Here is a 26,811-nt window from a genome sequence, read left to right as displayed (position 1 = left end):
TTAAATAATCTTGTTAAAAATGACAGATCAGGTCGTGTGACTGCATTTCATGGGGTGAGCAGCCTCAGGAGCCTTTGGCCAGGTTTCTATCTTTGTGCTGGGTGTGTGCCGGCTGTCTCTGCTGAATAATGTAACAAGTGGTGTGTGGTGTGGGTGGCAGAGAGGGATGGTCTCTCCTCAAAATAGATGTGGGTGTAAAATGTGGAAGACTTTGGAGAGGAGATGTTAGGATGTGAAGCTGGCCGTGCGTGCAGCAGGAGTCTGCAGTCATTTATATCAGCAGAAGGGAAGGAGGATGGTGCAGATGGAGGTGTGCAGATGGAGACCATCATCTGCTTCTGCTATCAGGAGGAGGAATCAATCTGGATATTTCCTGATTTGTTTCTGGATTTTTTTTTTTATCTTTGGTGTGCGTGCGCATGCATTCACAGACCATCTGAACACTTATTCTGAATGAAGTCCAACTGAATCAAGCGGTGTGCTTCACAGATGGACCAAGAATCCTCTGAATCCAGAGGTCCATGTGCGTCCTAAGGAGGAGCTGAACTGTGACACGGTCTGAAAAGTCCTATCCATCCACGTTCACGCGCCTCCGTGCTCAGCAGCATCACTCCACCCTCCCCGTGCGGCAGCGGCGGCTATTTTTAGAAACAACGTTGCGGTGAAGGAGTCAGTCAGAGTGAATCTGAAGCCCTGAGTTCACGGGAATCCGTGCTGCGCGCGGGGAATTCGTTTTTTTTGGCTGATCTCCGTCTGCGCCTTCTCCTCATGAGCCGAGGTGTTCCGTGTGTCCTCACCTGACCCCAGGTGAAGATGCCCTTTGCGTTTGCGCTCCGCATCACGGCAAACCGACGGACTGCAAACTTTTGCAGCATGCCACCCGTCGCATCTAGTGGCAGCAGTGGTGGCTCTGCTCTCGGGACCTGAAGCTCCGTTTCCGCGCACAAGTCTTCCTCTCTACCTGCAGGGCTGCGCGCTTTGGGGCGCGCGCGCGAGCCTCGCGGCGGGCGGGCGGAAGGACAGACAGACGGACTGGCAGCTCACTCCTTTCTTCACTCCGATCCGGCGTCACACTCCTGCGGGCTCCTATGGGAATCAAACACTCGTCCCGCTGCATGCTCCTCCGGAGAAAAATGGCGGAGTCTGAGAGCGCTGAGGTGAGTGTGAACACCTTTGATTCCACAAAAAGCCAGAAAGGATAGACGCAGCTGCATCTATTGCATGTCATCATGTCACTTTTGCACCCACGTGATGCTTTCCCTGCAACAAGACTGTTCTGCGCCGGTTCCAGAGCCTCCTGTGAGCCACGCAAAAGTCCTGCGCTGTCCAAGGTGCTGCAGCACAATGCGGGACCTCAGTGCTGCAGATTTCCCTCAGAAAGTGTTCAAAAGAGGTTTTCGGGAACGCAGCGCTTCATTTCTTGCATTTCTTGATCCTCACTCAACTTTTGGATCAATTATTGGTGACATCACACGCACGACCTGGTGAGAAAGCTGTGATGCTTTGGACTTGATGATCAGGAAAAAAGTGAAACATGAAGTTACGCCCTGCATTATTGATGTTCCATCGAAGCAAGCTCTTAATAGTTTGTCCACGTGCGCATTTCTGCTCGCAGAGGTGTTGGGGGTTGATGCATCAGGATAGGATGGGATGGATGTTTGATGGGAATATGTGTGTTAGGGAATCACCTAAGTGACAGTAATGGCAAGAGATCAATTCCCATTTAGAGAAGGCCTCTGCCTTTTTTATATGGGTGGAAGAATTAAGGCACAGATTTACTTCATATGAAAAGTCCTGCTCACAGCAGAAAGACATTTAAAGATGTACAATCCATCATTTTTACTGGTCACTGAAAGTTTCAGCAACCAAACAGGTGACGGCTGCCTGGGAGTCTTTGTTTAGAACCAAAGGATGTGGAGAAATGTCCTTCTCAAGTCTGAAATAGAAACTGTATAATAGAAACTGAAAGTGTTTAGCTGCCATGAATGTCAGAGGCTGCAGCTTTTCCCACCTCCCCTCGTGGTGAGATGACTTCTCAGTTACACTCAGAGCAGCTGCTCTCCTCCGACTCCATTTACACCCAAGATTATCAGGGTTTTTTTCTATTGAAGTGTCTCCAAAGTTAAATTTCAGTTAACTTCAGTCTCTGCAGTCATTATGCAAAGCATTCAAGAATGTCCTTTAGTACGGAGCCCCTGACCTGACATGGGGAAAATAATTAATATCTCGTTCCCACGCAATAATTTATTTGTGCGAACGAAATAATTATTCACGTCATAAATCATTCATAAACACGGATGTAAGCAATATTTGGATTTACAGCAGATACCTTCACATTTCTGTCTGTGTGTCTTATTGACACAAAGGCTTATCTCATATATATATATATATATATATATATATACATATATATATATATATATATATATACACACAGTATATATGTATAAAAACTGCATTTCTCAGTGTTTCTTTATTCAAATCCTTGTGAATCAGGAGCAGATGAAAAAAAAGAGGCTGTTTTAAAACAGATCTGTAAACAGAGAGGTCTGTTAAGGGTGACGGGAAGAGGGGTGGGGTTAACACTCCCGCTCAAAACTCTCCTGCTGCTCTGCAGAAACTCTGTCAACAACACCAAGGCTGTTCATTTGAGCTACAAACGGCAAAATCGTAACAAGATGACCACCGGGACCGCTACAAAAACAGATCAGTAAATGATCGGAGCGGGAATTTGAAGGAAAAAACACTAAACACACAAACTTTAGTTCAAAGTTGAAATGATCATAGAAGTCCTCCAATGATTGGATGTTCCTGGATTTTCTTGTAATCACAGTTTGGCAGCTTGACATGGTTAGATCAAAAAAACTGCTCAAAGGAAGAGACAGACAAGGACGAAGTCAGTGAAGCTCAAAAAGCTTAGCGCAGCAGTTTAAAGCCACTGTGAGGCTCAGCGTTATCTGTTTCAATCAACTTCATGAGAAAATAACTTCAAAAAAAAGATGAATGCATTGTTTTTTCTCTGCTTCGACTTGTAGCTTCCCTCCTAACGGTTCTGCTGTCATTTCCTCAATCAGGACCAAAAAGTTTAGAAAGGTTCCAAAGATTAGGAAGGACGGTTGAACGATTCAAGACACATGATATTTCAGATTTGGAGATGACAGTATTGTCAGGGAAGTTTTGCATGCACACCCAGAGACTGCAGCCTTCTGCCTCATCCTCCATTTCCTCATCACGTCCCGGACGTTCAGTCCGCTGAGTCTTGAGTTCTGAGTAGTTTTGCCAAAAAAACAGGGGAAAAAACCTGTAAAATGTTTCTGATGGTTGGATAAAAATGCTGCATGAACCTCAGACTTTCAGTCCGACAGAAGGTGTTCAGTATGTTCCCGCATGAATGAATCACTACTACTGCACCACCCGCTCTTTGCCATCGTTCCAAACATATTCCTGGTTTATTTTTAGAAGTTTGTTGGTTGGAATGAGAACAAACGCCAGAATGGCGTTCTGGCTCGGTGCTTGGATGATGATGGCTGTCTGCTGCTTCATCCGCAAACACAGTGGCGAGCCCTTCCCAGCGGGCCCCACGGGTGGATAATCTGCCCTCCGCAGAGTCTTCGGCCTTCATCCGACTCCACGACAGAGCTCATCAGAACAAAAGGAGCGGCGGAGCAGGAAGAAACGTGGAGGTCACTGAAGCCCCGCCTCCGTCTGAGCATCTTTTGTTTTCTCTCTGAAGCAACCACGGCCGCAGCCCATCCGCATAGTCCCTTCTCAGTCGGCGCAGCCCACCTCGCTGCCCAAGCCCGTGCCTTCTGTGCAGCACGCGCCTGCGCTCACCCGTCCACCGCACACTCCCCACGCCGCCGGCCTCCCCGGCTGCCCGGGGCGGGGCAAAATGGCCAAGTTTCTCACCCCGGAGGAGATGACGTCACGGGATTACTACTTTGACTCTTACGCCCACTTCGGGATCCACGAGGTAAGCGCTGCACGCCGTCTCAGCAGTTTTGGATGTTTTTGTTAAACCCCCCCCCAATACATAACATGGGGTTGAACCATCGACAAAATGAATGGGGGCCAAAATCTTCAAATATATGACCAAAATCCACTAACAAAGCCAAAACACTGGCGTCGCTGATACCCAACAGAAGTTTTAACATTATTATGGGATGGCCACAGAACCAACGGCTTGGCGGCCATTTTGTGATTAAATGTGAAATTTGGCGATTTTACATTTCTGCACATTCTGGGGAGACAAAAAACATTTTTTTTTCAAGCAATCTTTAATTTTACACACATACTACTGACTTAAGCCTGCAACCACAACCAAAGTTTTGTTGACCTTTGACCTTAGAAGGAGGCCTCCATCTTAAATAAAAAAAGTAATAAAAAAACACCTTTAGTCCACCCACCTACCAAATCTAAAAGTTCACTTTTCTAACTCCTTCTAAAAACCACATAGACTTGTTCGTCTCCCCCAGGCAACCAAAAAATAAGATGGTTGCTATGGAGATAAAACCCACAGAAAGCTGCCATTTTGAAAAAAGTTGTTTTTCATGAATTTGTTACACGCAGAGAGTGAGGGGCATAGAGCAGTGGAAAGGGGGTCATGGGCAGGTAGGGTCTCCCCACTCGGGCCTTTAACTTGTTCAAAGTTCATCACAGATGTTCTTTAACTTGATCCAAAAGAAAATCAACTCTCTTCAACTTTACCTGATCATAACACAAATATAATAAACATTTTTTTTAATATAACCTTTATTTAACTAGGTAAGCTATTAAGAACATTTTCTTGTTTACAATAACATCTGGAAGGCTATAACTGTTCACAGAATTAAAAAAAAGCGTCACTTTCCTAGTAATTATAGATAAAGAATTTATAAATGTATTGTCACAGAAACTTTCCGGTTTTTATTTGAAGACATAACAGAAACTTTGTGCTAACACAAACCATCAGATTGAATTTGTTTTTTCTTTTTTACAATCGGTGTGAAGAAAACGTTGTTTATAGAGAAAAGTCCAAACTGTTCCTGCAAAGATGTGTAGAACAGTATCAGAAAAAAATGTAAAACTACGACGAGAGAAAGAAAAACCAGACATCTAATGATGCGTTTTATTCTTGTAAGGTCACTTAGAACAGCGGATGCTGCGTTCTAAAGTAAAAGTTGTCAAATAGTGACTCCCCCCCCCCCCCCCCCCCCGGGCCTCTGTTCCTAACGGCTTCAATGACCTTTAAACTTTTTCAGCACAAATTGACTTTTAGAACGAGCTGCAGTCCAGATCCTCGCTCTGTTTCCTTCCCACAGAGGAAAAAAATCTGCCTGGAAGCTCAGCAGCATTTTCAAATTCAAAATAAGAGTATTTTATTTTGAAAAATGATGATTTTTTTCAGTTGTTTTAAACGGTGATTCCCATTTAAGATGTAAAAGCTTCCTTTAAGTCTTTAAAGGATACTAATAATAATAATAATAATAATAATAATAATAATAATAATAATAATAATAATAATAATAATTTATAAGACCTGGATCTCAGCTTATAAATTATGTTAGTTTGGGAGCTTTCTCTTATTTTTACTATTCATTCTCCAGTTTTTAACAATTTTAACACATATTGAGGCACTTTTTATGCAGTTTTATGTATTATTTATTATTTTAGTAGTAAGTTGTTTACTTCGTTTTTAAATGGATGAATGCTGCACTTTTAATTACGTTGTACGTATGACAATCACAATAAAGATCTATCCATCTATCTAAACAGGAAGGATGAAGCATCACGTTCACCGCTGTTGTGACCTGACACGTATTTTTAGAATATGGGTCAGGATTATTTTTGTCATTCTTGCATTTGCCCACTTTTGTAGAGAAAGAGAGGAGGTGCAGACATGCTGAGCCTGCAGGCTCACAGGCGTTTCCGAGAAACTCCTACAATGGATTTAAATGTTGCACCTCAGAGCTGAGAGGGAAAATGCTGGGATCCAAAATCCACACTTCTAACCACGGTGTTTCATTTAATGTGGAGGTTTGGCGTCTTCCTACCGTTACGTGTCATGTGATCCACCAGGAAATGCTGAAGGATGAGGTGAGGACGCTGACCTACAGGAACTCCATGTACCACAACAAGCACGTCTTTAAGGACAAAATCGTGCTGGATGTTGGAAGCGGGACGGGGATTCTCTCCATGTTTGCAGCCAAAGCCGGGGCGAAGCACGTCTACGGGGTAAGCTCGTCGCTATCAGGCAGCCTGACATTAAACATGTTTGAAAACCTGGATTCTTGCATGCGTGGAATTCGTAAAGAGGTTTTTTTTCTTAAGGTTTACGGTGCAGAAGATGAAAAGTATCTCCTGGAATGAAGATCTCTCTCTCTCTGTGTTATTGCGCTCTGGAGCAGAAGTCATTGTTAGTCAGGTCATGTCTGAGAATACGACCAGGTGGAGATTATTTTTGTGTGGTGGCTCAACGCTGACAGCATGTGCTTCAGGGAAGAAGTGATTAACTGGAAATTGCCAAGAGGCTTTTTCTATAAACCGCTGGTTGAGATTCTGTGTCTGTGCACGACTTTCCCTTCAGCGTTTGCCTTCTCTCTTGCCGCTTTGCTTAGTTTCTGACGGTGTTTCTGTCGCCCTGCTTTTGTTCTCGACATGCTTCTAACCGTATTCTGACAGCTGTCCATCTTTGGCCACAGCGAAGGAGCTACGATTCCTGACAAAAGTTCATCTTGAACCATCAATATTTCCTTTGCATCAAACGGAAAACTTGTTGGGTGAAATAAGCCAAGAAAACTCTGGATAAACAAACATAAGCTTTTTTTTTTAAATACAATTCTTGTGGTTCACCTTTTTAACTCTAGAATCTGGATTGACCTTTCCAACAATGAAGAATCTTATGAAAACACAGCTTCCCTCTTTTACGGAGGCTGAACGTTTTCTCTTTTCCAACTCTCAAGTTTTCTCCTTTTTCAGCTACTTTTGTGGCTTTTTGCTAGGCCTGCTGGCACGCGTCAGTTTCTATAAGGTTCCTGATAAAAGCCACGGACATAAAACAGAGAGCTAGCAAACCTCAGGGCTCCACTTTCGGTTTTAGATGCATTTAAACACTGGAATGCACAAAAAGCCAGATATTTGATGCAACAATCGGTTGCTTCTCCAGCTAATGTTGCGTCTTTCATTCTTTTAGACGCCAGCCTTTTGGTAGCTTTTGCTTGGATTGGCAAATCCAACCTTTATTTGACCTTAATGTAAAGTGTGGTGATCATTTCATGGAGTCGCCAGAAAAGCCACCAACTGTGTATTTTTCTGAACATACTGATAAACTGTCAGACTGGAGGTGTAAGACCCAAAATGCAGGAGACACTAAAACATTCAATAAATACACTGAAACATGACAAAACCACGGCAGCAAGAAAAAGGGTGACGAAGCAGAACAGAAGACCCGGAAACCAAACACCTAAATAGACTGAGGGCAATTAACTGAAATGAAGACAGCTATGGATCATGATGAACCTGAAGCTGGACTGACAGAGGGCAAAACCAAAACCATGGAAGCTTACACAAACGTTATAAATATCAACACGTATAAATATTCATATCTCTGTTGCTGCATAGTAACAATTCAGAATTTTATGTGCAATAAAAGACAAAAGAGGTTGTCAAAATACATTTCAGTAAAAAATAGTTTTACTTCAAAATAAAAGACGTTATTTGTCCCACAGACTTTGGCACAAGACCTTTCCAGTCAGGAAAACCACAGTCCACCAAATCTCCTTCCAAAGGTATATGTAGCTGTGGTGATTCCTGTGTTCAGCAGCAGCCAAAGAACAACAAATAAAGAAATGACTTTTCCAGTTAGGGTTAAAACAAAGTAACTGATGAAAAAAACTACCAGAATAATGAATTCAAAGGTAGTTATGTTTTCTGTCTTTTGGTCAAAAAAAAACAAAAAATTGCAGTCACCTTAAATGGTAAAAACCGTCGTCTGTATCCGAGAACTGGAGTGAGTGAATGTGGCGTCATCCATAGAAAATGGTTTATTCCAGCTCCAACTAAATTGAAGCAAGTCAGCCGGCATTTTTTTGTTGTTGTTGTTGTTTCATTAAGGATACTGCCAATACGGAAACTGCCAAGATGGAGCAAGTAAACAGTGATTGGTCCAAGTCATTTGGACTCAGTATTTCTATGGCATCCGGTCTCCCCAATCAGGAATGAGTTTGTTGTAAGACCACACCCCTAACACTTTAAAGTGGCAGTATGAAATCTGTCAAACGTTTTGAACGTTGGACGTGGGGGCCAGGAGGCTCCATCTACTTTGAGTGAGGCATCTGATTGGTCAGTTTTTAACCTAAATAACTTGAACTACAGAAAATATGAAAAGAATGACGATTATGGGGAACACGTTAAAAAAGGCATCAGTGCAAGGATGGTTATTTTGACTAATAGAACGACTGACTGTAGAAATTTTTTTCTTTTCTTAAAACCTCAGCGGCCGCCGCGCAGGGTGTAAAAATGTGACCACAGCCTCTCAATTACAAGTGCCGCTGAAAAACGTGCATTTGGGTTGCAGCGTTTTGGGATATGTGATCGTAGTCTTAGTCACAACTGCCCTCATGGGTGGATATGGGCTGTCTCCAGGTGAAAAATGGTCAAACCTGTACGGGACACGCAGGTGAAATATCAAGGTTGTGGGCCACTCTCTGAGCTTATAGAAAAAAAAACTGTTAATTCAGATTTTTGCTATGGGCATGCTGCGGGCAACAGGTCGCAGCAAACACTTAGACAACATGTAAGGGTAAGGGAGGGTGAGTCGAGGCGCTTCCACCTCCAAATCTATCAGAAACCCATTGGTGCTGTTCACGTGATACGTGCGCGCTCATAGCTGCAGCCTGACTGTTAGAAATGTGGAAATTAGACAGAGTGTAGTTTGTGTGGACGACCTACGATTTACAGACACTCGCTGTCACAAAAGATGGCTGGATCCAAATGGAGCAGGTTTATTAGCTCAGCTGAAAGTCCACAAAGCTGAATCAGGGTCAGGCAGGCAGGGGTCAGACACGAGCATGAGGGCGTAAGAGATGAAGGGTCAGGAGACAGAAGGTCAGGTCTAGGCACAACGCTCGGTAAGGAAGGCAGAAACAATATTCACACTGAGCTGAGCTCAGTGCAGTGTTTAAGTCTGCGGTGGTTGATTGTGAGTCAGGTGTGCGGCGTCCAGGAAGTGTGGTTAGAACTCTGGAGATGGTTCCCGCTGGTGACCAGATGGGGAGACAGAGCTCTGACTTCTGACTCTTGCGTATCTCGTGCACACCTCATACATGTGCCATTAACGCACAGTCAGTAAGGGGCCAGGGCTCGCATCTGAGTAATGACTAAGAGGACCATACGAGAGCATCAGCAGTGCAAGTAACTTCCATTATCCCTACTTCTCGATACACTTACCACATGCAAAATGGTACGTTCCATTTTCATGACATCTCAAGGGAACTGAAAGACGTGCCTGCGCCCCCCCCTTAATACGACCTTCCACGAACCCGGACAACCCAAGAACCTACAGCGACCGTGCGGGTGCATGTGATTGCGGCTTGACGTAGCAACTGCAGCTATACAGGTGTAACAATTTAGGTTGAAGGACTAAAACCTTGAAAGACTCCACACAAGATGGAGACTCTCTCAGATTTATGATCACCGTGGAAACAACAAAACCTCTGAGTTCAAGATAACCTCTGACCCACCAGTAGACGGATTACCCCTCCCACATTTATCAAGAAGGTTATAAAGTTGAAAGCAACAACGATGTGACGTCAGATAAAACTGTGGGTGGCTGAACTTAATTTAGACAACAGTTTCTAAGAAACAAACTCAAACTTGCTCTCCAGAGCGATTTGCCAGAGCTTTAACGGTCTCTGGTTCTACTGGCGGACTGAACTTAATGGATCAGACAGAATAACCAGATCGATTCTTAGAAAAGGTTTAATTCAACTCATTCTGTGAAAGACAGCAGTCTGCACAAAACAAAAGAAAAAGATCATCGGTAAAAATGACAGGGAAAGAATGTGTTTGAATTAAAGTGAGCTTAATATCACACTATGAGCTCATCTTTTCCCTTAAGATGTTTAATTATGAAGCTCCTGATTCTGAAAAGTCACTCAGCTTTTTATGCTCCTATCATTTTTCATTTTTAAATTTGACCCCACAGTTTTAACCCTCTTTTGTTGGTACAAATCAGTGACTGAAAAAGAACCGCCCCGAAGATTTTCTTACCAAAACGGCTTAGATTGTATTGTCCAGGTGCATGCCGGAGGCCTTTTTTGTCTTTTTTTAAATTGACTGAGCATCTGGGATACAGAAGAATCCATCAAACCAAACGACACTAAGCAAAAAAAAACCCGTTCTCTTTTTTACCCCTAGGAAATTTGCTAGGATAATGGCAGTTTAAGAGCCATTGTTGGCCTGGAGAAAGCTCAAAAATACTGATTCCATTTTCTTAAGTTACACAGGGAAGAAGAATTCTGGCCCTCCAGAGAAAGTAGTGCAATATTGGAGGCTTGAGGTCTGCCTGTAAGCACCAGACTTCACTGTAATCCTGTTGTTTGGAAATGGGGTTGAAGATGTTCATGTGAAAGAGTGTTAAGGTTTAGTAAATGCAGCTCCGGAGGCCGAAATGAAGAAATATTTCAATTATAGATAAAGATAAAAAAAAGACAGTGCTCAAGACAAAGCTGCTTCTTTGGTGAAACGGCTGTACAATAAATCCAATTTCAGGCTGAAAATATAATTTAAAAAATAAATAAAAATGTGAACAATCACAACGTCTTACTGTGATTTTGTTTGGAAGGCATATTTTTATCTACATGGAGTCTCAACAGCAGAGATTTATAGATACAAAGTGCAGCTAAACTTTGTTTTATTTTTGAAAAAATAAAAAAAATTTGACTTAAAAAAGAAAATGTTGCTTCGAGTCCCAAAAGCCAAGTTCCATGTCCGGCGTTTGGGCCGCCTTCAACTGCCACCCAAACCATATTGCACAGGCCGCCTTTGGGCTCTCCTGCAGGTGGTGGGCCCGTGGGGGCCGGCTACCACATTAACTCTTCGAGCTGGACCCGCAGAGATGTCAGGCGCTCACCCGTGAGCCCCAACCCGTCCTGGCTCAAGAGTAGGACCCCGCAACGCCAATCCCAGGAGCGTAACAGTGTCACCCAATAAAGGGTACTGGATGCTCCCTAAGGGGCAAGGGGAGAAGCTCGGTTACCTGGAGGGAGTTCAGAGTAGAGCCGCTACTTCTTCACATCCAGAGGAGCCAGTTAAGGTGGCGTGGGTATCTAAACGCCTCCTTGGAGACGTGTTCTGAGCATGTCTCACTGGGTGGAGACCCCAGGGAAGACCCAGAATACGCTAAGAGACGCAGTCACTCCAGCGTGTCCTAGGAACGACTTGGGGTCCCCACAGAGGAGCTGGAGGAAGTGGCCATGGATAAGGAAGTCTGGGTATCTTTGCTTAGACTGCTGCTCCCACGACCCGGTCCTGAATCAGAAAAGAAAAAAAGTTAAAAATCTGGTAAATATGACCTTTTGCCATCTGTCAACCATTATATGTTTTTGTTTAGATTTTTAGATAGTAAAAGTTATCTAAGTCATCCCTCTTATGGTCCAAGATGTTGGGAAACAAAAGTTCAAACCTCCCCTTTCTTTGAAGTTAGGGGTTTATAATGTTATCATGTCTTCATAATCACAAAGAAATATTAAATGTTATTTCAATGAGGAGAAATATTAGGAAAGAAGGTAAAGATTTATTTGTTACAGGAAAATGTGCATGAAATAAGTCCTTAGTCTTTGGCGATCAGACTTTGGGTCGATGATGTCTTGTGTGGATGAACTCGGATCATTGAATCTGATGGTGGTTAGAGTCCAGACGATGACAAAGCTGCAGGCGGAGAAGGGTGGAGGAGGGCTAGAAGAGAAACAACAGCTCATGAATCAGCTATATTTTTGCTTTCATGTAGTAGATGCTAAACTAAGGTCATTTCGGAGCTGAAGTGATTTGATGCAAATTTGCATCAATAGGGGTAAAAGGCAAGCGTATAATTGTGATTGGCTGAGAAGAGAGGCGGGTCATTTCCATACTGGTTTAAAGTGAATTCCCAATGATGGGAATCAGGCTTCCTCTTGTCAAGTCCAAAAACAGGCTTCAGAGGTTCATTAGAGCCTTTAAATGGTCCCTGAGTTGTAACCATGAGTGTGTGTAGTTGCTTGTCTTTGTGAGGATGACGGACAGTTGGAATACTGGGATGAACGTCATCTTTGCCCTTTAGCAGTTGGATGACAGGTTTAGAAGATGGATGATATTAGAAAACCTTTTTTTCATCCAATCCTCCTTGTTTTTTGAAATTCTTTTGTACCATAGATGGTAATAAAAAAAAACTCTTTATTGATGGAAAGAGCATTCTTTTTAAGAGCGAGCAGAGCAGTGGCTGTCAATGAGTTGAAATATGATTCTTTTGTTTTCTCTTTCCAGATCGAATGCTCTAGCATATCAGAATACTCGGAGAAGATCATCAAGTCCAACCATCTTGACAGCGGTGAGAGCTGCAGAGGTTTCTCCTGATGACGCTGCCACTCTATCAACAATCATAAACCACCGGTTTGTCCGAGAATGAGAGAAAGAGTACAAGACCACCAAAGGGGAAAAGAGAAGGAATTATGTTTTATGCAAACACGTTCAAATCCAGATGCTTTATTGTGTTCGCTCTGCAGATGTGCATTCACATGCCTCCACCTCTTTGTTGTTGACTCAAGCATGCTTATCGTGCAAACAAATTTGCTGCAAAGCCGCTAGCTTTGCAGCTGCCAGATAACAGCTTCACAAACCTCCCTGTCAGCAAATGTCCTGCCTTAAAAAACCTATGAATAACAAGTATTCCCAGAACAGTAGGTGGTGACTTCCAATCTTAGGTTGTCCTATAGGTTTTCCCATTTTAATTATTATTTGAGCTGTTTTTTTTGCGCTTTGCAGTTATCACCATTTTCAAAGGGAAGGTGGAGGAGGTGGAGCTGCCTGTGGAAAAGGTGGACATCATCATATCTGAGTGGATGGGCTACTGTCTCTTCTATGAATCCATGCTCAACACCGTCATCTTTGCCAGGGACAAGTGGCTGGTACGACACGCACATCAGAGTCCAAAAGTTATACTTCTGTTAAAAATGGAATTTTCACAATAAAAGCTTAAAATGAGAACATTTTCAGAGGATAATTGATGACTTTTTTCTAATATATGTGTTTTAAAATAATTGGTAGATTTATTTGCAGTTGAAATAAATATTATTTATTTTTTCTGTGTCACAGCATACTTCCTTTCTAAATGAATAAAGTTACTTACATCGTTTAATTTGTCTAAGCTTTGGAACTGAAGTAAACTCTGAGACTAAATCAACAAAACGTATTAGTCTTTGACTGGACTGATGTTTAACTTTTGCTTTTTTAACAAGACAAAGTATGTTAAACCCTAAAATCCTTGTTGCTTCTGAATTTAGAGCATTAAACCGTTTGTTGACAGCAAATTTTTGGTCTCCTGGTTTAAGCAGAAACCCGGCGGATTGATGTTTCCTGACCGAGCCTCGCTCTACGTGTTAGCCATCGAGGACAGGCAGTTCAAGGACTTCAAAATACACTGTGAGTGTGGAGTGAGCGTTTTCATGAACCCCAGATTTGACCCGCTTCATTTCCCCCGTCCCACACCGACTGTGACTCAGGTGGACCTCAACGCCTCAGCGTCAGACAGGTGTGGGCACGCTCATGCTGCAGCTTACAGCTCATCAGCTACTGCTGTGGTACCAGGCTGGGGGGCAGGGGAGAGGGGAAGGGGGTAACTGATATGTAAGGTCAGCAAGCCTCTATCACTCCACCCCCTCCAAATGTGGGTGGAGTGTGGGATGAACACAACGATAAATGGATAGATAGACAGACAGACAGACATAAAATGACATTTACTGCTAGTTTACTTTTTCAAATAATAAACAGTGGGTCATTTAAAAAAAAATACTCTATATAATTTGTAACTGATAGATGATAAATGCATGATTTGGCCATTAAAACCTACAGCTAATTCCAAAAACTCAATTGTAAAAAGACGGTTAAAGTTACAATAGCAAGGGTAATAATGACAACTATACTTAAAGACCCACTCAGATGGAAAGAATTTTTTTGGTGTTTTTAAGATGATCTTGTGGCATTTTTTAAATGATGGAGGGCATATAAAAAAAGTTACATTAATATTGCATTCCTGACTACATTTTTATTCAAATTGTTGTGATTTGTTGCTGCACTGCCAATGTTAGGTTGTGAGGGGCTGCAAGCTAGCAGGAGAGAATGTAAAAAGAGAACTCTCAGTAATGGGCGACGGTGGGGGGCGTTGGGTTTGCGCCGCACCAACGGTCTTGGCAACAGCTCAGAGGCAAATTTCTAATAAACTCTTGCCTCCCTGCAGAAACTATGTCCTAGTAAATGACAAATTTTTAGATTTTGGCTGAAAACTGTATCATCATCATCATTAAAAGACCACTAGGAACCCTTAGATCAGAAGATGATCAGAGTTTGACTTCAATGAAAGACCACAGCAAGTTTTACAAACATCTATGATTCCACCGTTTCAGCAGCTGCGGTTTTAAATTTGACATTTTTAAACATTATTTAAAACACTAGTTGTGGTGGGAAAGTGCAGCACAAAGGCTGTTAGCGCCGTGCATCAGGTAGTTGCTGGTAACTGACGTCTGCAGTTATACTGACTTCACTTTACTTATTTTTGTCACACTTTACATGTTTGCAATACAAACGACACCCTCCCACTCCCACGGCACGCCCGGGACCTTCCCCGCCACATCCCACCGGCTTATTATAGAGTTTCTCTATGATGTCTGGAAGATTTATGTCACGCTGTGCACATATTGACTGGAAACTTTTCTCCCCCATAGCAGTGGGTGCATGCAGACCTTTGTGCTGAGTCAGGAGTGGCCCTTTGAAGGTCTCCCGTGTTCTAACAGCATCCAGAGATCTCTGCCGACCCTCCGAGCTGCACTCACTCTTAAATAAGTGGGCGGCAAGAAATGCAAATAGGTCTGGAAGCCCCCGGTGGTGTGCGCCCTGTTCATTATCAGCGGTTCTCCAAAGCACTCGAGCCGTTCTCCTCTTTTAGGTCACGACAGAAATGTTTGCTCACGCTACCCTGGGAGGCAGAATGAATTAAACATGAGATGACTTAGCTTAAGCAACCAGGCTACATGAGGCGAGGATGGAGACAAAGCGGAGGAAGCAGATGTTTCCCAAGTTACAGCCGACTGCACTACAACGCGACCTTTTATCTGGCAAAACAGAGACGTTCTCAAAGCGACAGAATCTAAATCTGGGGGGAGAGGGGTGAGACACAGTAATGCTCCCCCTGGAGGAGGTGGAGAAGGTTTTAAAAGTTTGTGTTAATAAAGTAACTCCACTGTTTCTTGCAGGGTGGGAGAACGTGTACGGCTTTGACATGACCTGCATCCGTAATGTCGCCATGAAGGAGCCTCTGGTGGATGTGGTGGACCCCAAACAGGTTGTGACAAACTCCTGCCTGGTCAAGGTCAGTGCTCTGAAGGACTCATAGGACTTCGGGTTATGTGGTATAGAAAAAAAAATTCCAACTACGAACCTTTGAAGCTGCAAAGAACGCTAATCTTTGGAAGAAAATCTAGACACAAGGAGTCCCACACTAGCATTTAAAAAGGGAAAAATAAGCTAAAAAAGCTAACTATTATAGAATGACTAAAAATCAAATGTTCTACAGCACAGTAATGAGTATTTATTTGCTGGTTCTAAGCAAATGGTTTGTATTTTGTGAGACAAAGACCCCCCCCCCAAAAAGTTTAAAATAACCCATACAGGTATGGCAGGTATTCTGTAAACCATGTGGTCTTTAAGCAAACAAGAGATGTCCTCCCAGTGCCATGCCCACCAATTTTAACTGCACCCTTTAGTACACACAACAATATACACTCCAACACACCAATCAAGGAAGGTGGGACCCCTGACCTTCTGTCCTCTACCCCATCACTGGTGGGGGGTGGGGGGACGAGGCCCTCGGCAACGGCGGCTGTGTCCCTTGGCTGTTGGATTCCGGGGCCCGGCGGCCTTCTCTCCACGCAGGGAGGGGGAGTTCTCTGGCTAGATCATGAGCCGGGGAGCACATCACACCTGAGCCTGGGGGTGTCTGTGTCCATGTCCCTGTGGTGCAGGTTCTGGTCCCTGCCCTTGAGCGCTGGGCCTCTCCTAAATTTCAACAGAAGGTGAGCCTGGTCGGGTCATATTTACAACGCTCTTCAGGGACCTCGACTTCTCTTGGGGGTCCTCCTCCTGGGCGGAGTTGGGTGGCCCCAGTCCTTGCTCTCTCCAGGACTTCCCACAGGCTGGGTGGGTGGCTGCCTGGAACATGGGGCGGGTCTCCCTTGGGGGGCCCTGGTTTGTGACTGGGGTTGGGGGATGCTCAGATCTCCCGGATGGTGATGAGCTGCTCATCTGGGGCCGGGGGGGGGGGGGGGGGGGGGGGCTACTCTTGTGCTTCTGTGCCCCCCTGCTCTCTGGCGTTGGCCAGTCCTGCTGCCCCTGGTCTGGGTGGCAGATGTGATTGCCCCTCTCTCTTCTTCCCTCTTCTTCTTTTCCGTCCGGTCCAACTAAAAATAAATAAAAGTTTAGCCTAAATTACAAAAGAGGTTTATTCAAATATACACCTTGTGCGTCAGAAGATTCATAATCCCTATTGTAACAGTAAAATATGTCCAACACAAGAGGCCTTCAGCTCTCACCTGTTTTTCTCAGCTGTTGGACAGGACAAGTAGAAAAAAACAAGTACATGTATTGTAGAAAGGAAGTACGCCAAATGAATATTTTAAATTTATATAGATAGAAAAATAAACTTCAAGTGGTACACTTAAATAGATGACTTTTGGCTAAGGGAATCCACCTGAAAACTACAAAAGCAGACCCCCCAGAAATGAGCCAGAAATTCTTACAAACGACACATTTTCTTAAATAAGCAAAAAAAAAAAATCTGCCAATGAAAAATGGTCTCACCAAGAATCCCTGTTCAAAGACAAAAATTATATAGTCACTAAGACATGTTTTTTAAGTCTGTGTCACACAGCCTCTACGTACATTCTGTGCATTTTCCACGTATGCAGTGTCCGTCTTTTTCCTGACACATGCGTGATATACGTAATTCTGAAGCGTTTGTCATTCATCGATGCATGCAGATGTTTGTCGATGGTTTCAGCCGGCAGGTCTTTATGTGAATTCAGTTTTTAGCTGTTCAAAATTTTTGGTCAATTAAGATTTATGCAACTTACATGTATTTAATGTAGTTTATATGGAATTATTACATAAATCTTAAGCCACTGTGCGTCATATTTGCAAGATGCATACGCAAATTTGGGGCTTTCCGCGACCGTTCTACGTTTAACTAATGGACCATCGATGTATAACTTTTATATGCCGTAGATGGCGCACATCTCATGTTAAGATTACATAATTGACCCACAAATCACTAATGAATCGGATAAAAACACCCCAATAATCATGCACGGTTCATGTTTTACGTTGATTTATGCGTTCTTTGTGTGGTTTATTCGTACTTCTTCTGTGGTTTTAACAGGTTTTATCCCTAAAGACCAATACTTTTCTCACTTTTTCCACGTATGTTCACGTATGACCAATTTTCATCCGTGCAATATGCGCAAAAAGGACGTAGAGCCTGTGTGACACGGTCTTTAAGCTCTTGAAACAAGGTTTTTGTTTCATTTATTAGGATCAGTTTTTGGAAACCCACTCATTTTAATGAATACCCTTTTCTTTATTGCTCCCGCGCTGCCAGCCCTCATAACAGCTAGTCTGTCGTTTTTATTTTCCAGTTACGACTCTGTGTCTTCAGTCTGACCTTGCTGTGAGGCTTTTGCCCCCTTCCCTGTCTGATTTGAACCTGTGTGTTGCATTTAAGCAGCGGTTTGTTAATTCCCCTGAACTGTGCTGTGCGACTGATTACAAGCCTCTGCCTCACCTCACCTCTGTCCTGGCAGAACAGCTGCCGTGAATACACCTATAATTCCACATCAGACGGATTTTCTTTACGCCCCGAATCAACAATGAAAATAATCAGTCGGAGCAGCATGAATATAAAAGGAAAGCTGAGCAAAAAGCCGGTGAATATCTGGTGTCTATTGGAGAAAAGTCTTCTTTTGTTTAGGCAGCAGAAGGGAATCTGACTGTAATTAGGGATTGTTTTCTGCCAAAAAAAAAAAAAAAAAAAAAACCCACGAGGCTCATTCATTCCTCAACAAATGTGGGATCTGGCGCCAAAACCGGAGAGTGAATCCCTGTCAGCGAGCGCCGCTGGTACATGAAATGAGATTATGGCAGCACTGCCGCTCTGCAGCATGCTCTCCAGGTGAATTCAATAAAACAAACACGTGCACATTGTCATTCCCACAACAGAGAAACGAAAGCGTGGAACTCTGTGTTCTCATTTGAAGATGAGCACAATGAGCTGATGCTGCATCAGATGACTTGTTAAACTTCATGGAGCCACAGGACAGTTGCAGATCTGCTGTCCTAAATGAAACTCAGCTGGATGCTGAGAAATCTTGGAGATCGCCGTCATCCAACCTTTCTTTTTTTTTTTTAACTTGTTCTGTCCAACAGCTGGGCAAACAGATGAGAGCTGAAGGCCTCTTGTGTTGGACATATTTTACTTTAACAACAGGGGTTCTGAATTTTCTGACAAACCAGAGGTATGTCTGAATAAACCTTTTTTGTAATCGAGGCCAAACTTTATTCATTTTAATCGTATTTGAAGATTTTTTGTGTTGGACCGGAAGGAAAAGGAAAGGAGGGAAGAAGAGAGAGGGATGTTAGAGGGGGTAGAAGGTAAAAGGTGATTTTAAGGGGGGGGGGGGGGGGGGGGGTGTAAAACCATGAAGCAGCATAAAGCAACAAGTTGCTGGATGTTTATCATTATGGTAAGGTTCAGATGTAATATGAATCTAGTAGGGGGGGGCCTGTCCACACCCACACTCAAATGTTATAAAGACACCTGTTGGCAGCAAAAATGTCCACATGTCAACATGTACACAATACAGATATTGTTCACACACGCATACTTATGCCTTCAGACCAACAAGTGTGAAATATTTCATTCAATCACGCAAAGTGTTTGTGCAAAGGTGAGCTAACACCTGTGCTCAGGTGAGTGTTTATGTTCTTCTAAAATGGATGGTGGAATGTGAAAAGAAGGAGGGAGGGTGCCCAGACACCCCCACACCAAGACCCCCGCCACAGCAGCAGCGGCAGCCAGAACCCCCCCAACGCCACTTGGCAGTAGGCAGAGAACAACCGCCCCCCGGGTGACCACATCCGCCACCCAGGCCAGGGCCAGCAGGACCACCCAGAGGCCCCCAGAGCCAGAGAGCAGGGAGGCACAGAGGGACAGAGAGCGCAGCCCCGGCCTAACCAGGAGAACAGGCCCCCCACCGCGCCCTACCCCCCACCCGAGAAGGGTGCCCGCAGCCCCAGGCGAGCGCCTCATCACCACCCAGGAGGTCTGGGCATCCTCCCGCCACACCCCAGGTACGGGCCAGGACCCCACAAGGGAGACCCACTCCGCGCTACAGGCAGCCACCCACTCGGCCCACGGTGTGTCCAGGAAGGAGTAAGGCAGGGGCCAGCCGCCCCTCCCCAAGAGGAGGGCACCCAGGAGAAGAGGGGGTCCACAAGAAGTGTTGTAAACATGGCCCGACCAGGCTCACCCACAGTTGGAAATTTGGCGAGGCACAGTACTCAGGGGCAAGGACCAGAACCTACACCACAGGGACACGGACACCCCCGGCTCAGGTGTGATGCGATCCCCGGCTCTTGGCCTTGCCAGAAAGCTCAGGGATCCCTCGCCCTGCGTGGAGAGAGCACTGCCGGGCCCAGAAAACCAGCACCCAGGGGACGCGGCCACCGTTGCCAAGGGCCCAGTTCCCCCTACCAGGGATGGGGTAGGGGACAGATGGTCCAAGGTCCTACCTTCCTTGCGAAATGCGTGTGTTTGTGAGGGTGTGTGTATGTATGTGTGTTTATATGTTGGAATGTACATTTGGAGGAGTAATCCAACCTTTCTTCAGGCTTTTGTCGAAGCTTTCATGTGTGTGAAAAAGGTTCATCTGTTTCTTTACCCTCAAGGAGGTGGACATCTACACGGTGAAGCCCGAGGACCTCACGTTCTCCTCCACGTTCTGCCTGCAAATCCAGAGGAACGACTACATCCATGCTCTGGTCACCTACTTCAGCGTTGAGTTCACCAAGTGTCACAAGAAGACGGGCTTCTCCACAGGTAGAGACTGGAACGCGTCCATTCCTGTTCGCCGCATTATCATCAGTCGGGGAGGGAGGTGGGTAATATGCGAGCTGCTGCAGTGGATTTGTGATGCTGATGGTCAGTCATGGTCCTGTGGACGGAAACAAGGAGGGAAATGATTGAGCCAATAATGATGTGTGTGATTAGCCTCTAATCTTGAAATCTTCAGCGCAGCAGCATGACAGCAGTCACCTACTTAGAGAGTAAATGACATACATAACCTCTGACCAAAATGAAAATATATATGATTATATATTCATGGACGCCGCCACGTTGGAACCAAACATTGTTAAGGCTGTGTCACACAGCCTCTATGTACATTTTGCATGAATGAAGGTCACTGAATCATACGTGGAGAAAGTGAAACGTAGTGACGCAAAATTTTTACAGATGTATCAAGAATGAACCACGTTAAAATCACGGAAGAAATATAAATAAATCACACAAAGAACACGTGAACCGTTTATTGCGCTGTTTATCCCCAATTCATTAGTGATTCGTGGGTCAATAAGGTAATTTTACGTGAAATGCGCGCTGTATACGCGATATAACAGTTAAACATCCATGGCATAATAATTGCGTATGAACCACGTAAAATCGAGTATAGTTCGTAATTCTCAACCGACCAAATATTTTGAACCGAAACCCTCAACGGACATCTAACATCAACAAATGACAAATGCAAGAAAGAATTGTGAAAGAAAACACTCTGGCCAATAGAATGACTGAGTAACTGATGTTTGTTTCTCTATAGAAGTCCATGGGATGTCAGGAGTGCCAAGGGGAGGGGCCACTCAGTCCAGGTCGAATATACAGTCAATTAGGAAAACTCTAATAAGCTTCTGTCAAAACTATAACCCTTGTGCCATCCTATGACCCCCCCCCCCCCCCCCCCCCCCCTTACATTGACGTGTTCTCCCTACCATGACAAAGGTGGATAAAGGTGGAAATATTTCATGTAATCCATGAACACCAGTGAAGATTATTGAAGAAAATAGGTTCAGAGCACTGTCTAGTGGGTCTAGATGACCCGACTCCCAATGGTAAAGTGCCTAGGATAGCACAAGGGTTAAAACTACCTATGTCTTAAATTACCTGAACATAAAGCAAAACTCTGTCTAAAATGCAAAGGAAAAAAAGCACAAATCAATTTAAAATAAATAAATAAAACTCTGGGATATTTATTTAAATCAACGACAGACTGAAGAAAAAGGTAAAAACTTGACTCACTTTGAGAATTGTTTCTGCTGCTGTGTGATATGGTTTCACTCAGGCTTTAGGCAGGCAGAAGGCCTCACATTTGACTCCATATTTGTGATGCTTGCTCAGACATCTCCAGCTCATCTGTCCAAAGGAAAAGCAGCAGCAGCAGCAGCAGCAGCAGGAGGGACTCTCAAGGAATCCTTTTAAAACTTGAACCAAACCACACAACCACTTTTTTTCTGACAACAAACCTTTTCAAAGGTGGTTCAATTTCTTGATCTATTGATGACGTCTTAGCTTGGGAAATGTGATCAAAAGCCAGAGTCGATCTGAACTGTTAAGTTTTAGGATTTTATCTGAGGACTGAGGACACCAGCAACAAAGCTGGTGTGGGACTGACCTCTGGTGGTGCTGAGGGAAAGTACCCCATAATAAATACACATTTGATAAGGACTCAACTCTCAGATCTTCAGGATCCTCTTTCATTTATCAGCTAAATTACAAAGGTCTTTGCGCCAGCACAAAGAACTGCAGCATGTCTTTTCCGTCTGTCCCCCACTCCCACTATTGATTTCCTGTCAGAGAAAAGGTCGTGCAAGTTTGCCAGTGTCAGACCCGAAGCCAAAAAAACTGTGAGATACGGATCTACATCTCCATGAAGCGTCTGGCAGACTCTCTAACCTGAGATGGAAAAGCAGAGGTCGTATCCATTTCAGCCTCAGAAGAAAAGCTGCATTAGCATAAGACGCAGGGCTTCCTTCCAGCCTTTATTGAGTGTCAGGCCATGTTGATTGGCAGCTCCTTTATCTGTATACTCACACTGAGCTCGTCTGCTGAGCCTAAAAACACCAAAGCCTTCCTGAGAAACAGTCAGAAAGTGGATGAAAGATCCACCGACCTTCAGATTCTTGCCCCCATCAATGAAGATAGCGCAGGAAACAGACTTTTGTTTAGATACTGGAGGCTTCAGGGTTTTCTTTACAGAACTTCTGCACTCAATAACATTTCACTCACTGGTGAGATGTGGCAGAGATGATAGGAGATGGAGGTCAAGAAGAACTGTAGCTGAAAATAACTCCACCCCCTGTTGAAATGTCTCCGGCAGCCGCAAAGTCTGAGTGACTGATCCTCAAAAGGGTGGCATGATGTGGAAGGATTGTTTTCAAACCTGCTGTGCTAATTCATCATTCTCAGAGGAAGTACTTTAAAAATTTAGTGAGGTTAAGCTGATCTCTTAAGGAGTTGTTGTGTTGCAAAGTTGACGACCACATCCTTCTAATACGCATTACGTGTTTTAGAAAACTGGCACGGAATTATGCAAAATGAATGGTACCATTGGATTTGAGTGGGTCCAAATAGAGTTTGAACAGACATTTTTAAAGATGGGTAAATTATGTTAAATAGGGAGCCAACAATGTGTTTTTTTATTAAATTGTAAAAAATCTACAGTGGAGATGGAGATGGGCAATCTTATTTGAAAAACGTTTCTCCCCCAAACGCATTTTTAACTGTAACTGACCACCTGGTGGCGCTATAGAGCCAGTTTTAAAACAGCAAAGGTCCAGAATTCTGAAGTTGTTTCTCACTAAATTGCATAGTGTTATATGTAGAACTCTTTGAGAAATAGACCTTAAAGGTTTGGTCCCATTAATTTTGCTAATTAAAAAAAAAATGCTAATAAAATTTAACCCTTGTGCTATCCCAAGGCACTTTACCATTGGGAGTTGGGTCATCTAGACCCACTAGACAGTGCTCTGAACCTTTTTTCTTCAATGATTTGTGATCTTCACTGGTGTCCATGGATTACATGAAATCTTTCCACCTTTGTCATGGTAGGGAGAACACGTCAATGTAAGGGGGGGGGGGGGGTGTCATAGGATAGCACAAGGGTTAAACAGCTGCGGTTTGAGAAAACCCTTTGAAGCTCCTTATTGGCTGAACACACCTGATCCAGGTGGTTAACAGCAGATGAGGCAGGATTTCTGGGAAACCAGCAGGAGGCCGGCCCTCGAGGCCTGGAGTTCGACAACCCTGTTTTTAACTCTTCTAGGTTGACGGTTTTATAAAAACAGTTTGATCTGAAATGATCCTAACCAGAACTTTGTCATGTGATGATAGAATATTTCATGACATTAAATTTGATACAGAAAATCCATCCATTTTCTGAACCTGCTTCGTCCCATTTGGGTCTATCCCAGTCACTGTTTGGGAAAAAAAGACCATTGCATCCCGGACAAGCCCCCAGATTGTCGCAAGGCATCACTGAAAAAAGAAAGTAGTAACTCTTTTTTTAAGAAATGGAAAAACCTAAAATGGTTTGTGGGTCTTAAAAAAAAAAAAGCACAGAAACATTTTGAGTGCAGAGAATAACCGAGAGTTTTTGTGAAACTCAGCTCCAGACGCTGCATACACCCACTGGAAGCAGACAGTTTTTTACCTGGAGGACTACTTAACGGTGCGAAGAGGAGAAGAGATCAGCGGCAGCATCTCTATGAAGCCCAATGAGAAAAACATTGTAAGTATTTAATCAAATGAGATTATCAGCCATTGGTGACAGAACGGCTTCATGCTGGGTTACTTGTGAGCTTGGACATGTTTGTGAGCGGATGCTGCCCTCAGTCCTCAGTGATGTGCAGCAGAGCCTCTTACACAAACACACCTGCTGTTGACCTTGTCCGTGTCCTTTGTTCCCTCGGCGGGATGGTGTTTGCTGTCCAACACAAACGCTCGTTTTGTCTGGCCCCCCATCCCGCTGACGGGTCAAAGTGAAAGAGCTTTTCCTTCTGAGATTCAGTCTCTGCTGAGCGTTTGATCAGCTCCTGCTGCAACGGAAAAAACTCTGGTTTTTCCTCCTTCCTCCTGCAGCGTGACTTGGACTTCACTGTCGAGCTGGATTTCAAAGGCCAGCTATGCGAAGCAGCCATAGCCCACGACTACAAGATGCGTTAATTTTGAGAGAGGAACCCTGCCGGGTGGGAGAGTGACCCGGCTGCAGATCGGATGAAGGTGGGCCCGTCAGTCCTGACCTTTAGAGGTCGCTCTCGTGTTGACTGTTACACAGCTCTGAATGTAACTGACAGCTCATGTCAGGAATGTCTGATCATTGCGTTTCTGTGAGGTGATGTTCCTGTGCTTTCCTCAGAATCACTTGGACGGCTCCTCTTTTTCCATGATCCGTTTAAAAATGTTTCGTGATGTGAAGTACGTAGGAACGATGAAAGGATCGATCATTGTAGAACTTTCAAAATGGTGGAAACAGTGTGACTGAACACCAGAGCCAAGGATTACATTCATCGTTTGCATCATCAGTGTTTTAGTTTAGGTTGAGCCGTGGTCTGGATCAGAGAATTGGACTGAGCGAGTGTGACGTCACTTACTTCTGGCTCCAACCAACTGAAGTCAAATCAGTCGCCATTTTTTCATGATAAGGATACCGCCATGTTGGAGCCAGACGTCGTTAGTAAGCAGTGATCAGTCTGAGTTAACGTTTCCTAAGCAACCACTCTAACCAATCGGGGGGAGCTTGTTGAAAGGTTACACAAAATCTGTCAAACGTTTTACACATTGGATGGGGGGGCCACCAGGCTCCACCTACTTATAAGGCATCTGGTTGGTTGGATAGGACAGAAAAAATATTTTTTATCAGAGCAAGAATGGTTGTTCTGACCAATAGAATGAGTAATATCTCTGTTTCTGGATTTTGCCTTCTGGTTCAGATACTTCCCATTTGGAACACCAAGGTGGAGGGGTGGAGCGGGTTACTCGGTCCAGTTCTCATATACAGTCGATGGGTAGAACTAGAAGAAGTGCAGATGTGATGTCGACATGTCTCCAACATCCATTGTTTCCATCCTAAATGCCTTGAACAAGTTCCTGTGTCCCTCATCCTTTATCAGAAAATTATAATTTCCAAAACTGAACTTTGTTTTAAAAAATTGTCTTATTTTCTGTCTTGCAAGAAAAAGAATCATATCGAGAAAAATGTTCAAAAGCAAAATAATCAGATGTCTTAGTGACTAGAATGTTTTTAAGATAATCTTTCCTACCTCATTGACTCATTTGTAATTCCAAATAATGAAAGTTTTTCCACTGGGTGGTGCTGTGCATCAAGAGAGAGAGAGAATAAGTAAGTAGGTCCATTATATTTGCATAGCACCTTTCACAGACAGAAGTCACAAGGTGCTTCACAGGTTAAAATATGTATATATACATATAGAAACATGAAAACATAAAAAATAAAAAGCATAAACCACGTAAAACAATCATCTCAAGCCCAATAAAAGCAGTTTCCGTTAAATGTGTTGCAAAAAAAAAAGTTTTCAGGGGACTTTTAAAAGAATTCACAGAGTCCAGGGAAGGCAGGGACAACGGGAGCTCATTCCAGAGTTTTGGGAAGCGACAGCCTGGAAGGATCTGTCTCCTCTAGTTCGAATAAGAGGAAAACCAGTGGAGAACTGACCCTGACAAACCAATCAGGTCCCTCAATATGTCCAATAAGATCTGGTGGTCACCCGTGTCAAAGGCTGATGAAGGATCTAGTAAGACGAGGACTGTGTTTGCCAGAATGAGCAGACATCAAAATATCACTGGACACTTTCAGCAGGGCTGCCTCTGTGGAGTGATGTTCACAAAAACCTGACTGAAAAGTGTCATAGATGCTCCTTTTATCCAAAAACTCTGACAATTGTTCAGAGACCACTTTTTCCATAATCTTTGAGATAAATGGAAGCTTTGAGATGGGTCTATAATTCTGGAAGAATGATGGGTCCAGATTAGACTTTTTCAGCTGAGGCTCCACTATGGAATGTTTGAATGCGTTTGGAAACACGCCAGTGGAAAGTGAAAGGTTGATCATTTCAGTGACACTTTGGCCGATGGTATTAAACACCTTCAAGAAGAGTTTGGAAGGAATGACATCAGATGGACAAGTAGAAGGTTTCAACTTGGTCAACACAGGAGCTATGTCCTCCAGAGTGACAGGTCTAAAAGTAGACCGTTTGTGTGAAACAGGCTCCCCCACAACACAATCATCACAACAAGGGAGGTGGGAGCTGCTCTTTGATTTTCTTAGTCTTGTTTTTAAAGAACTTGAGAAACTCATTGCTGTTGGCTTTGCAGGACATAGGGGCTTACTGGGGCTGCAGGACTAACAACAGAATTTATAGTGTCAAACAAAACTTTTGGGCTCTTCTTATTCGAGGATGTTGGCT

General features: G+C 43.8%; 1 protein-coding gene across 2 annotated transcripts; it reads left to right on the top strand.

The window, feature by feature from the left end:
- Positions 1-352: 352 nt before the first annotated feature.
- LOC101162208 (protein arginine N-methyltransferase 8) lies at positions 353-25,521 on the top strand. Of its 2 annotated transcripts, none has more exons than XM_023956087.2 (10): positions 353-1,157; positions 3,734-3,973; positions 6,058-6,213; positions 12,499-12,562; positions 12,997-13,139; positions 13,566-13,653; positions 15,480-15,595; positions 20,224-20,374; positions 23,995-24,116; positions 24,467-25,521. In XM_023956087.2, exons 1-10 carry the CDS (start codon positions 1,089-1,091, stop codon positions 24,548-24,550), a joined length of 1,233 nt encoding a protein of 410 aa, XP_023811855.1. In that variant the 5' UTR covers positions 353-1,088; the 3' UTR covers positions 24,551-25,521. The 2 variants fall into 2 exon arrangements, with proteins under 2 accessions (XP_023811855.1, XP_023811854.1); XM_023956086.2 differs by having other exon boundaries at positions 531-1,157; positions 13,563-13,653.
- Positions 25,522-26,811: the final 1,290 nt, after the last annotated feature.

The sequence above is a fragment of the Oryzias latipes genome, chromosome 6 (genome assembly GCF_053564925.1).
Source record: "Oryzias latipes strain Hd-rR chromosome 6, Olatipes_Hd-rR_3.1".
NCBI classification, from domain to species: Eukaryota; Metazoa; Chordata; class Actinopteri; order Beloniformes; family Adrianichthyidae; genus Oryzias; species Oryzias latipes.
The sequence above is the reverse complement of the archived record's forward strand: the minus strand, read 5'-3'. Positions and strand labels throughout refer to the sequence as shown.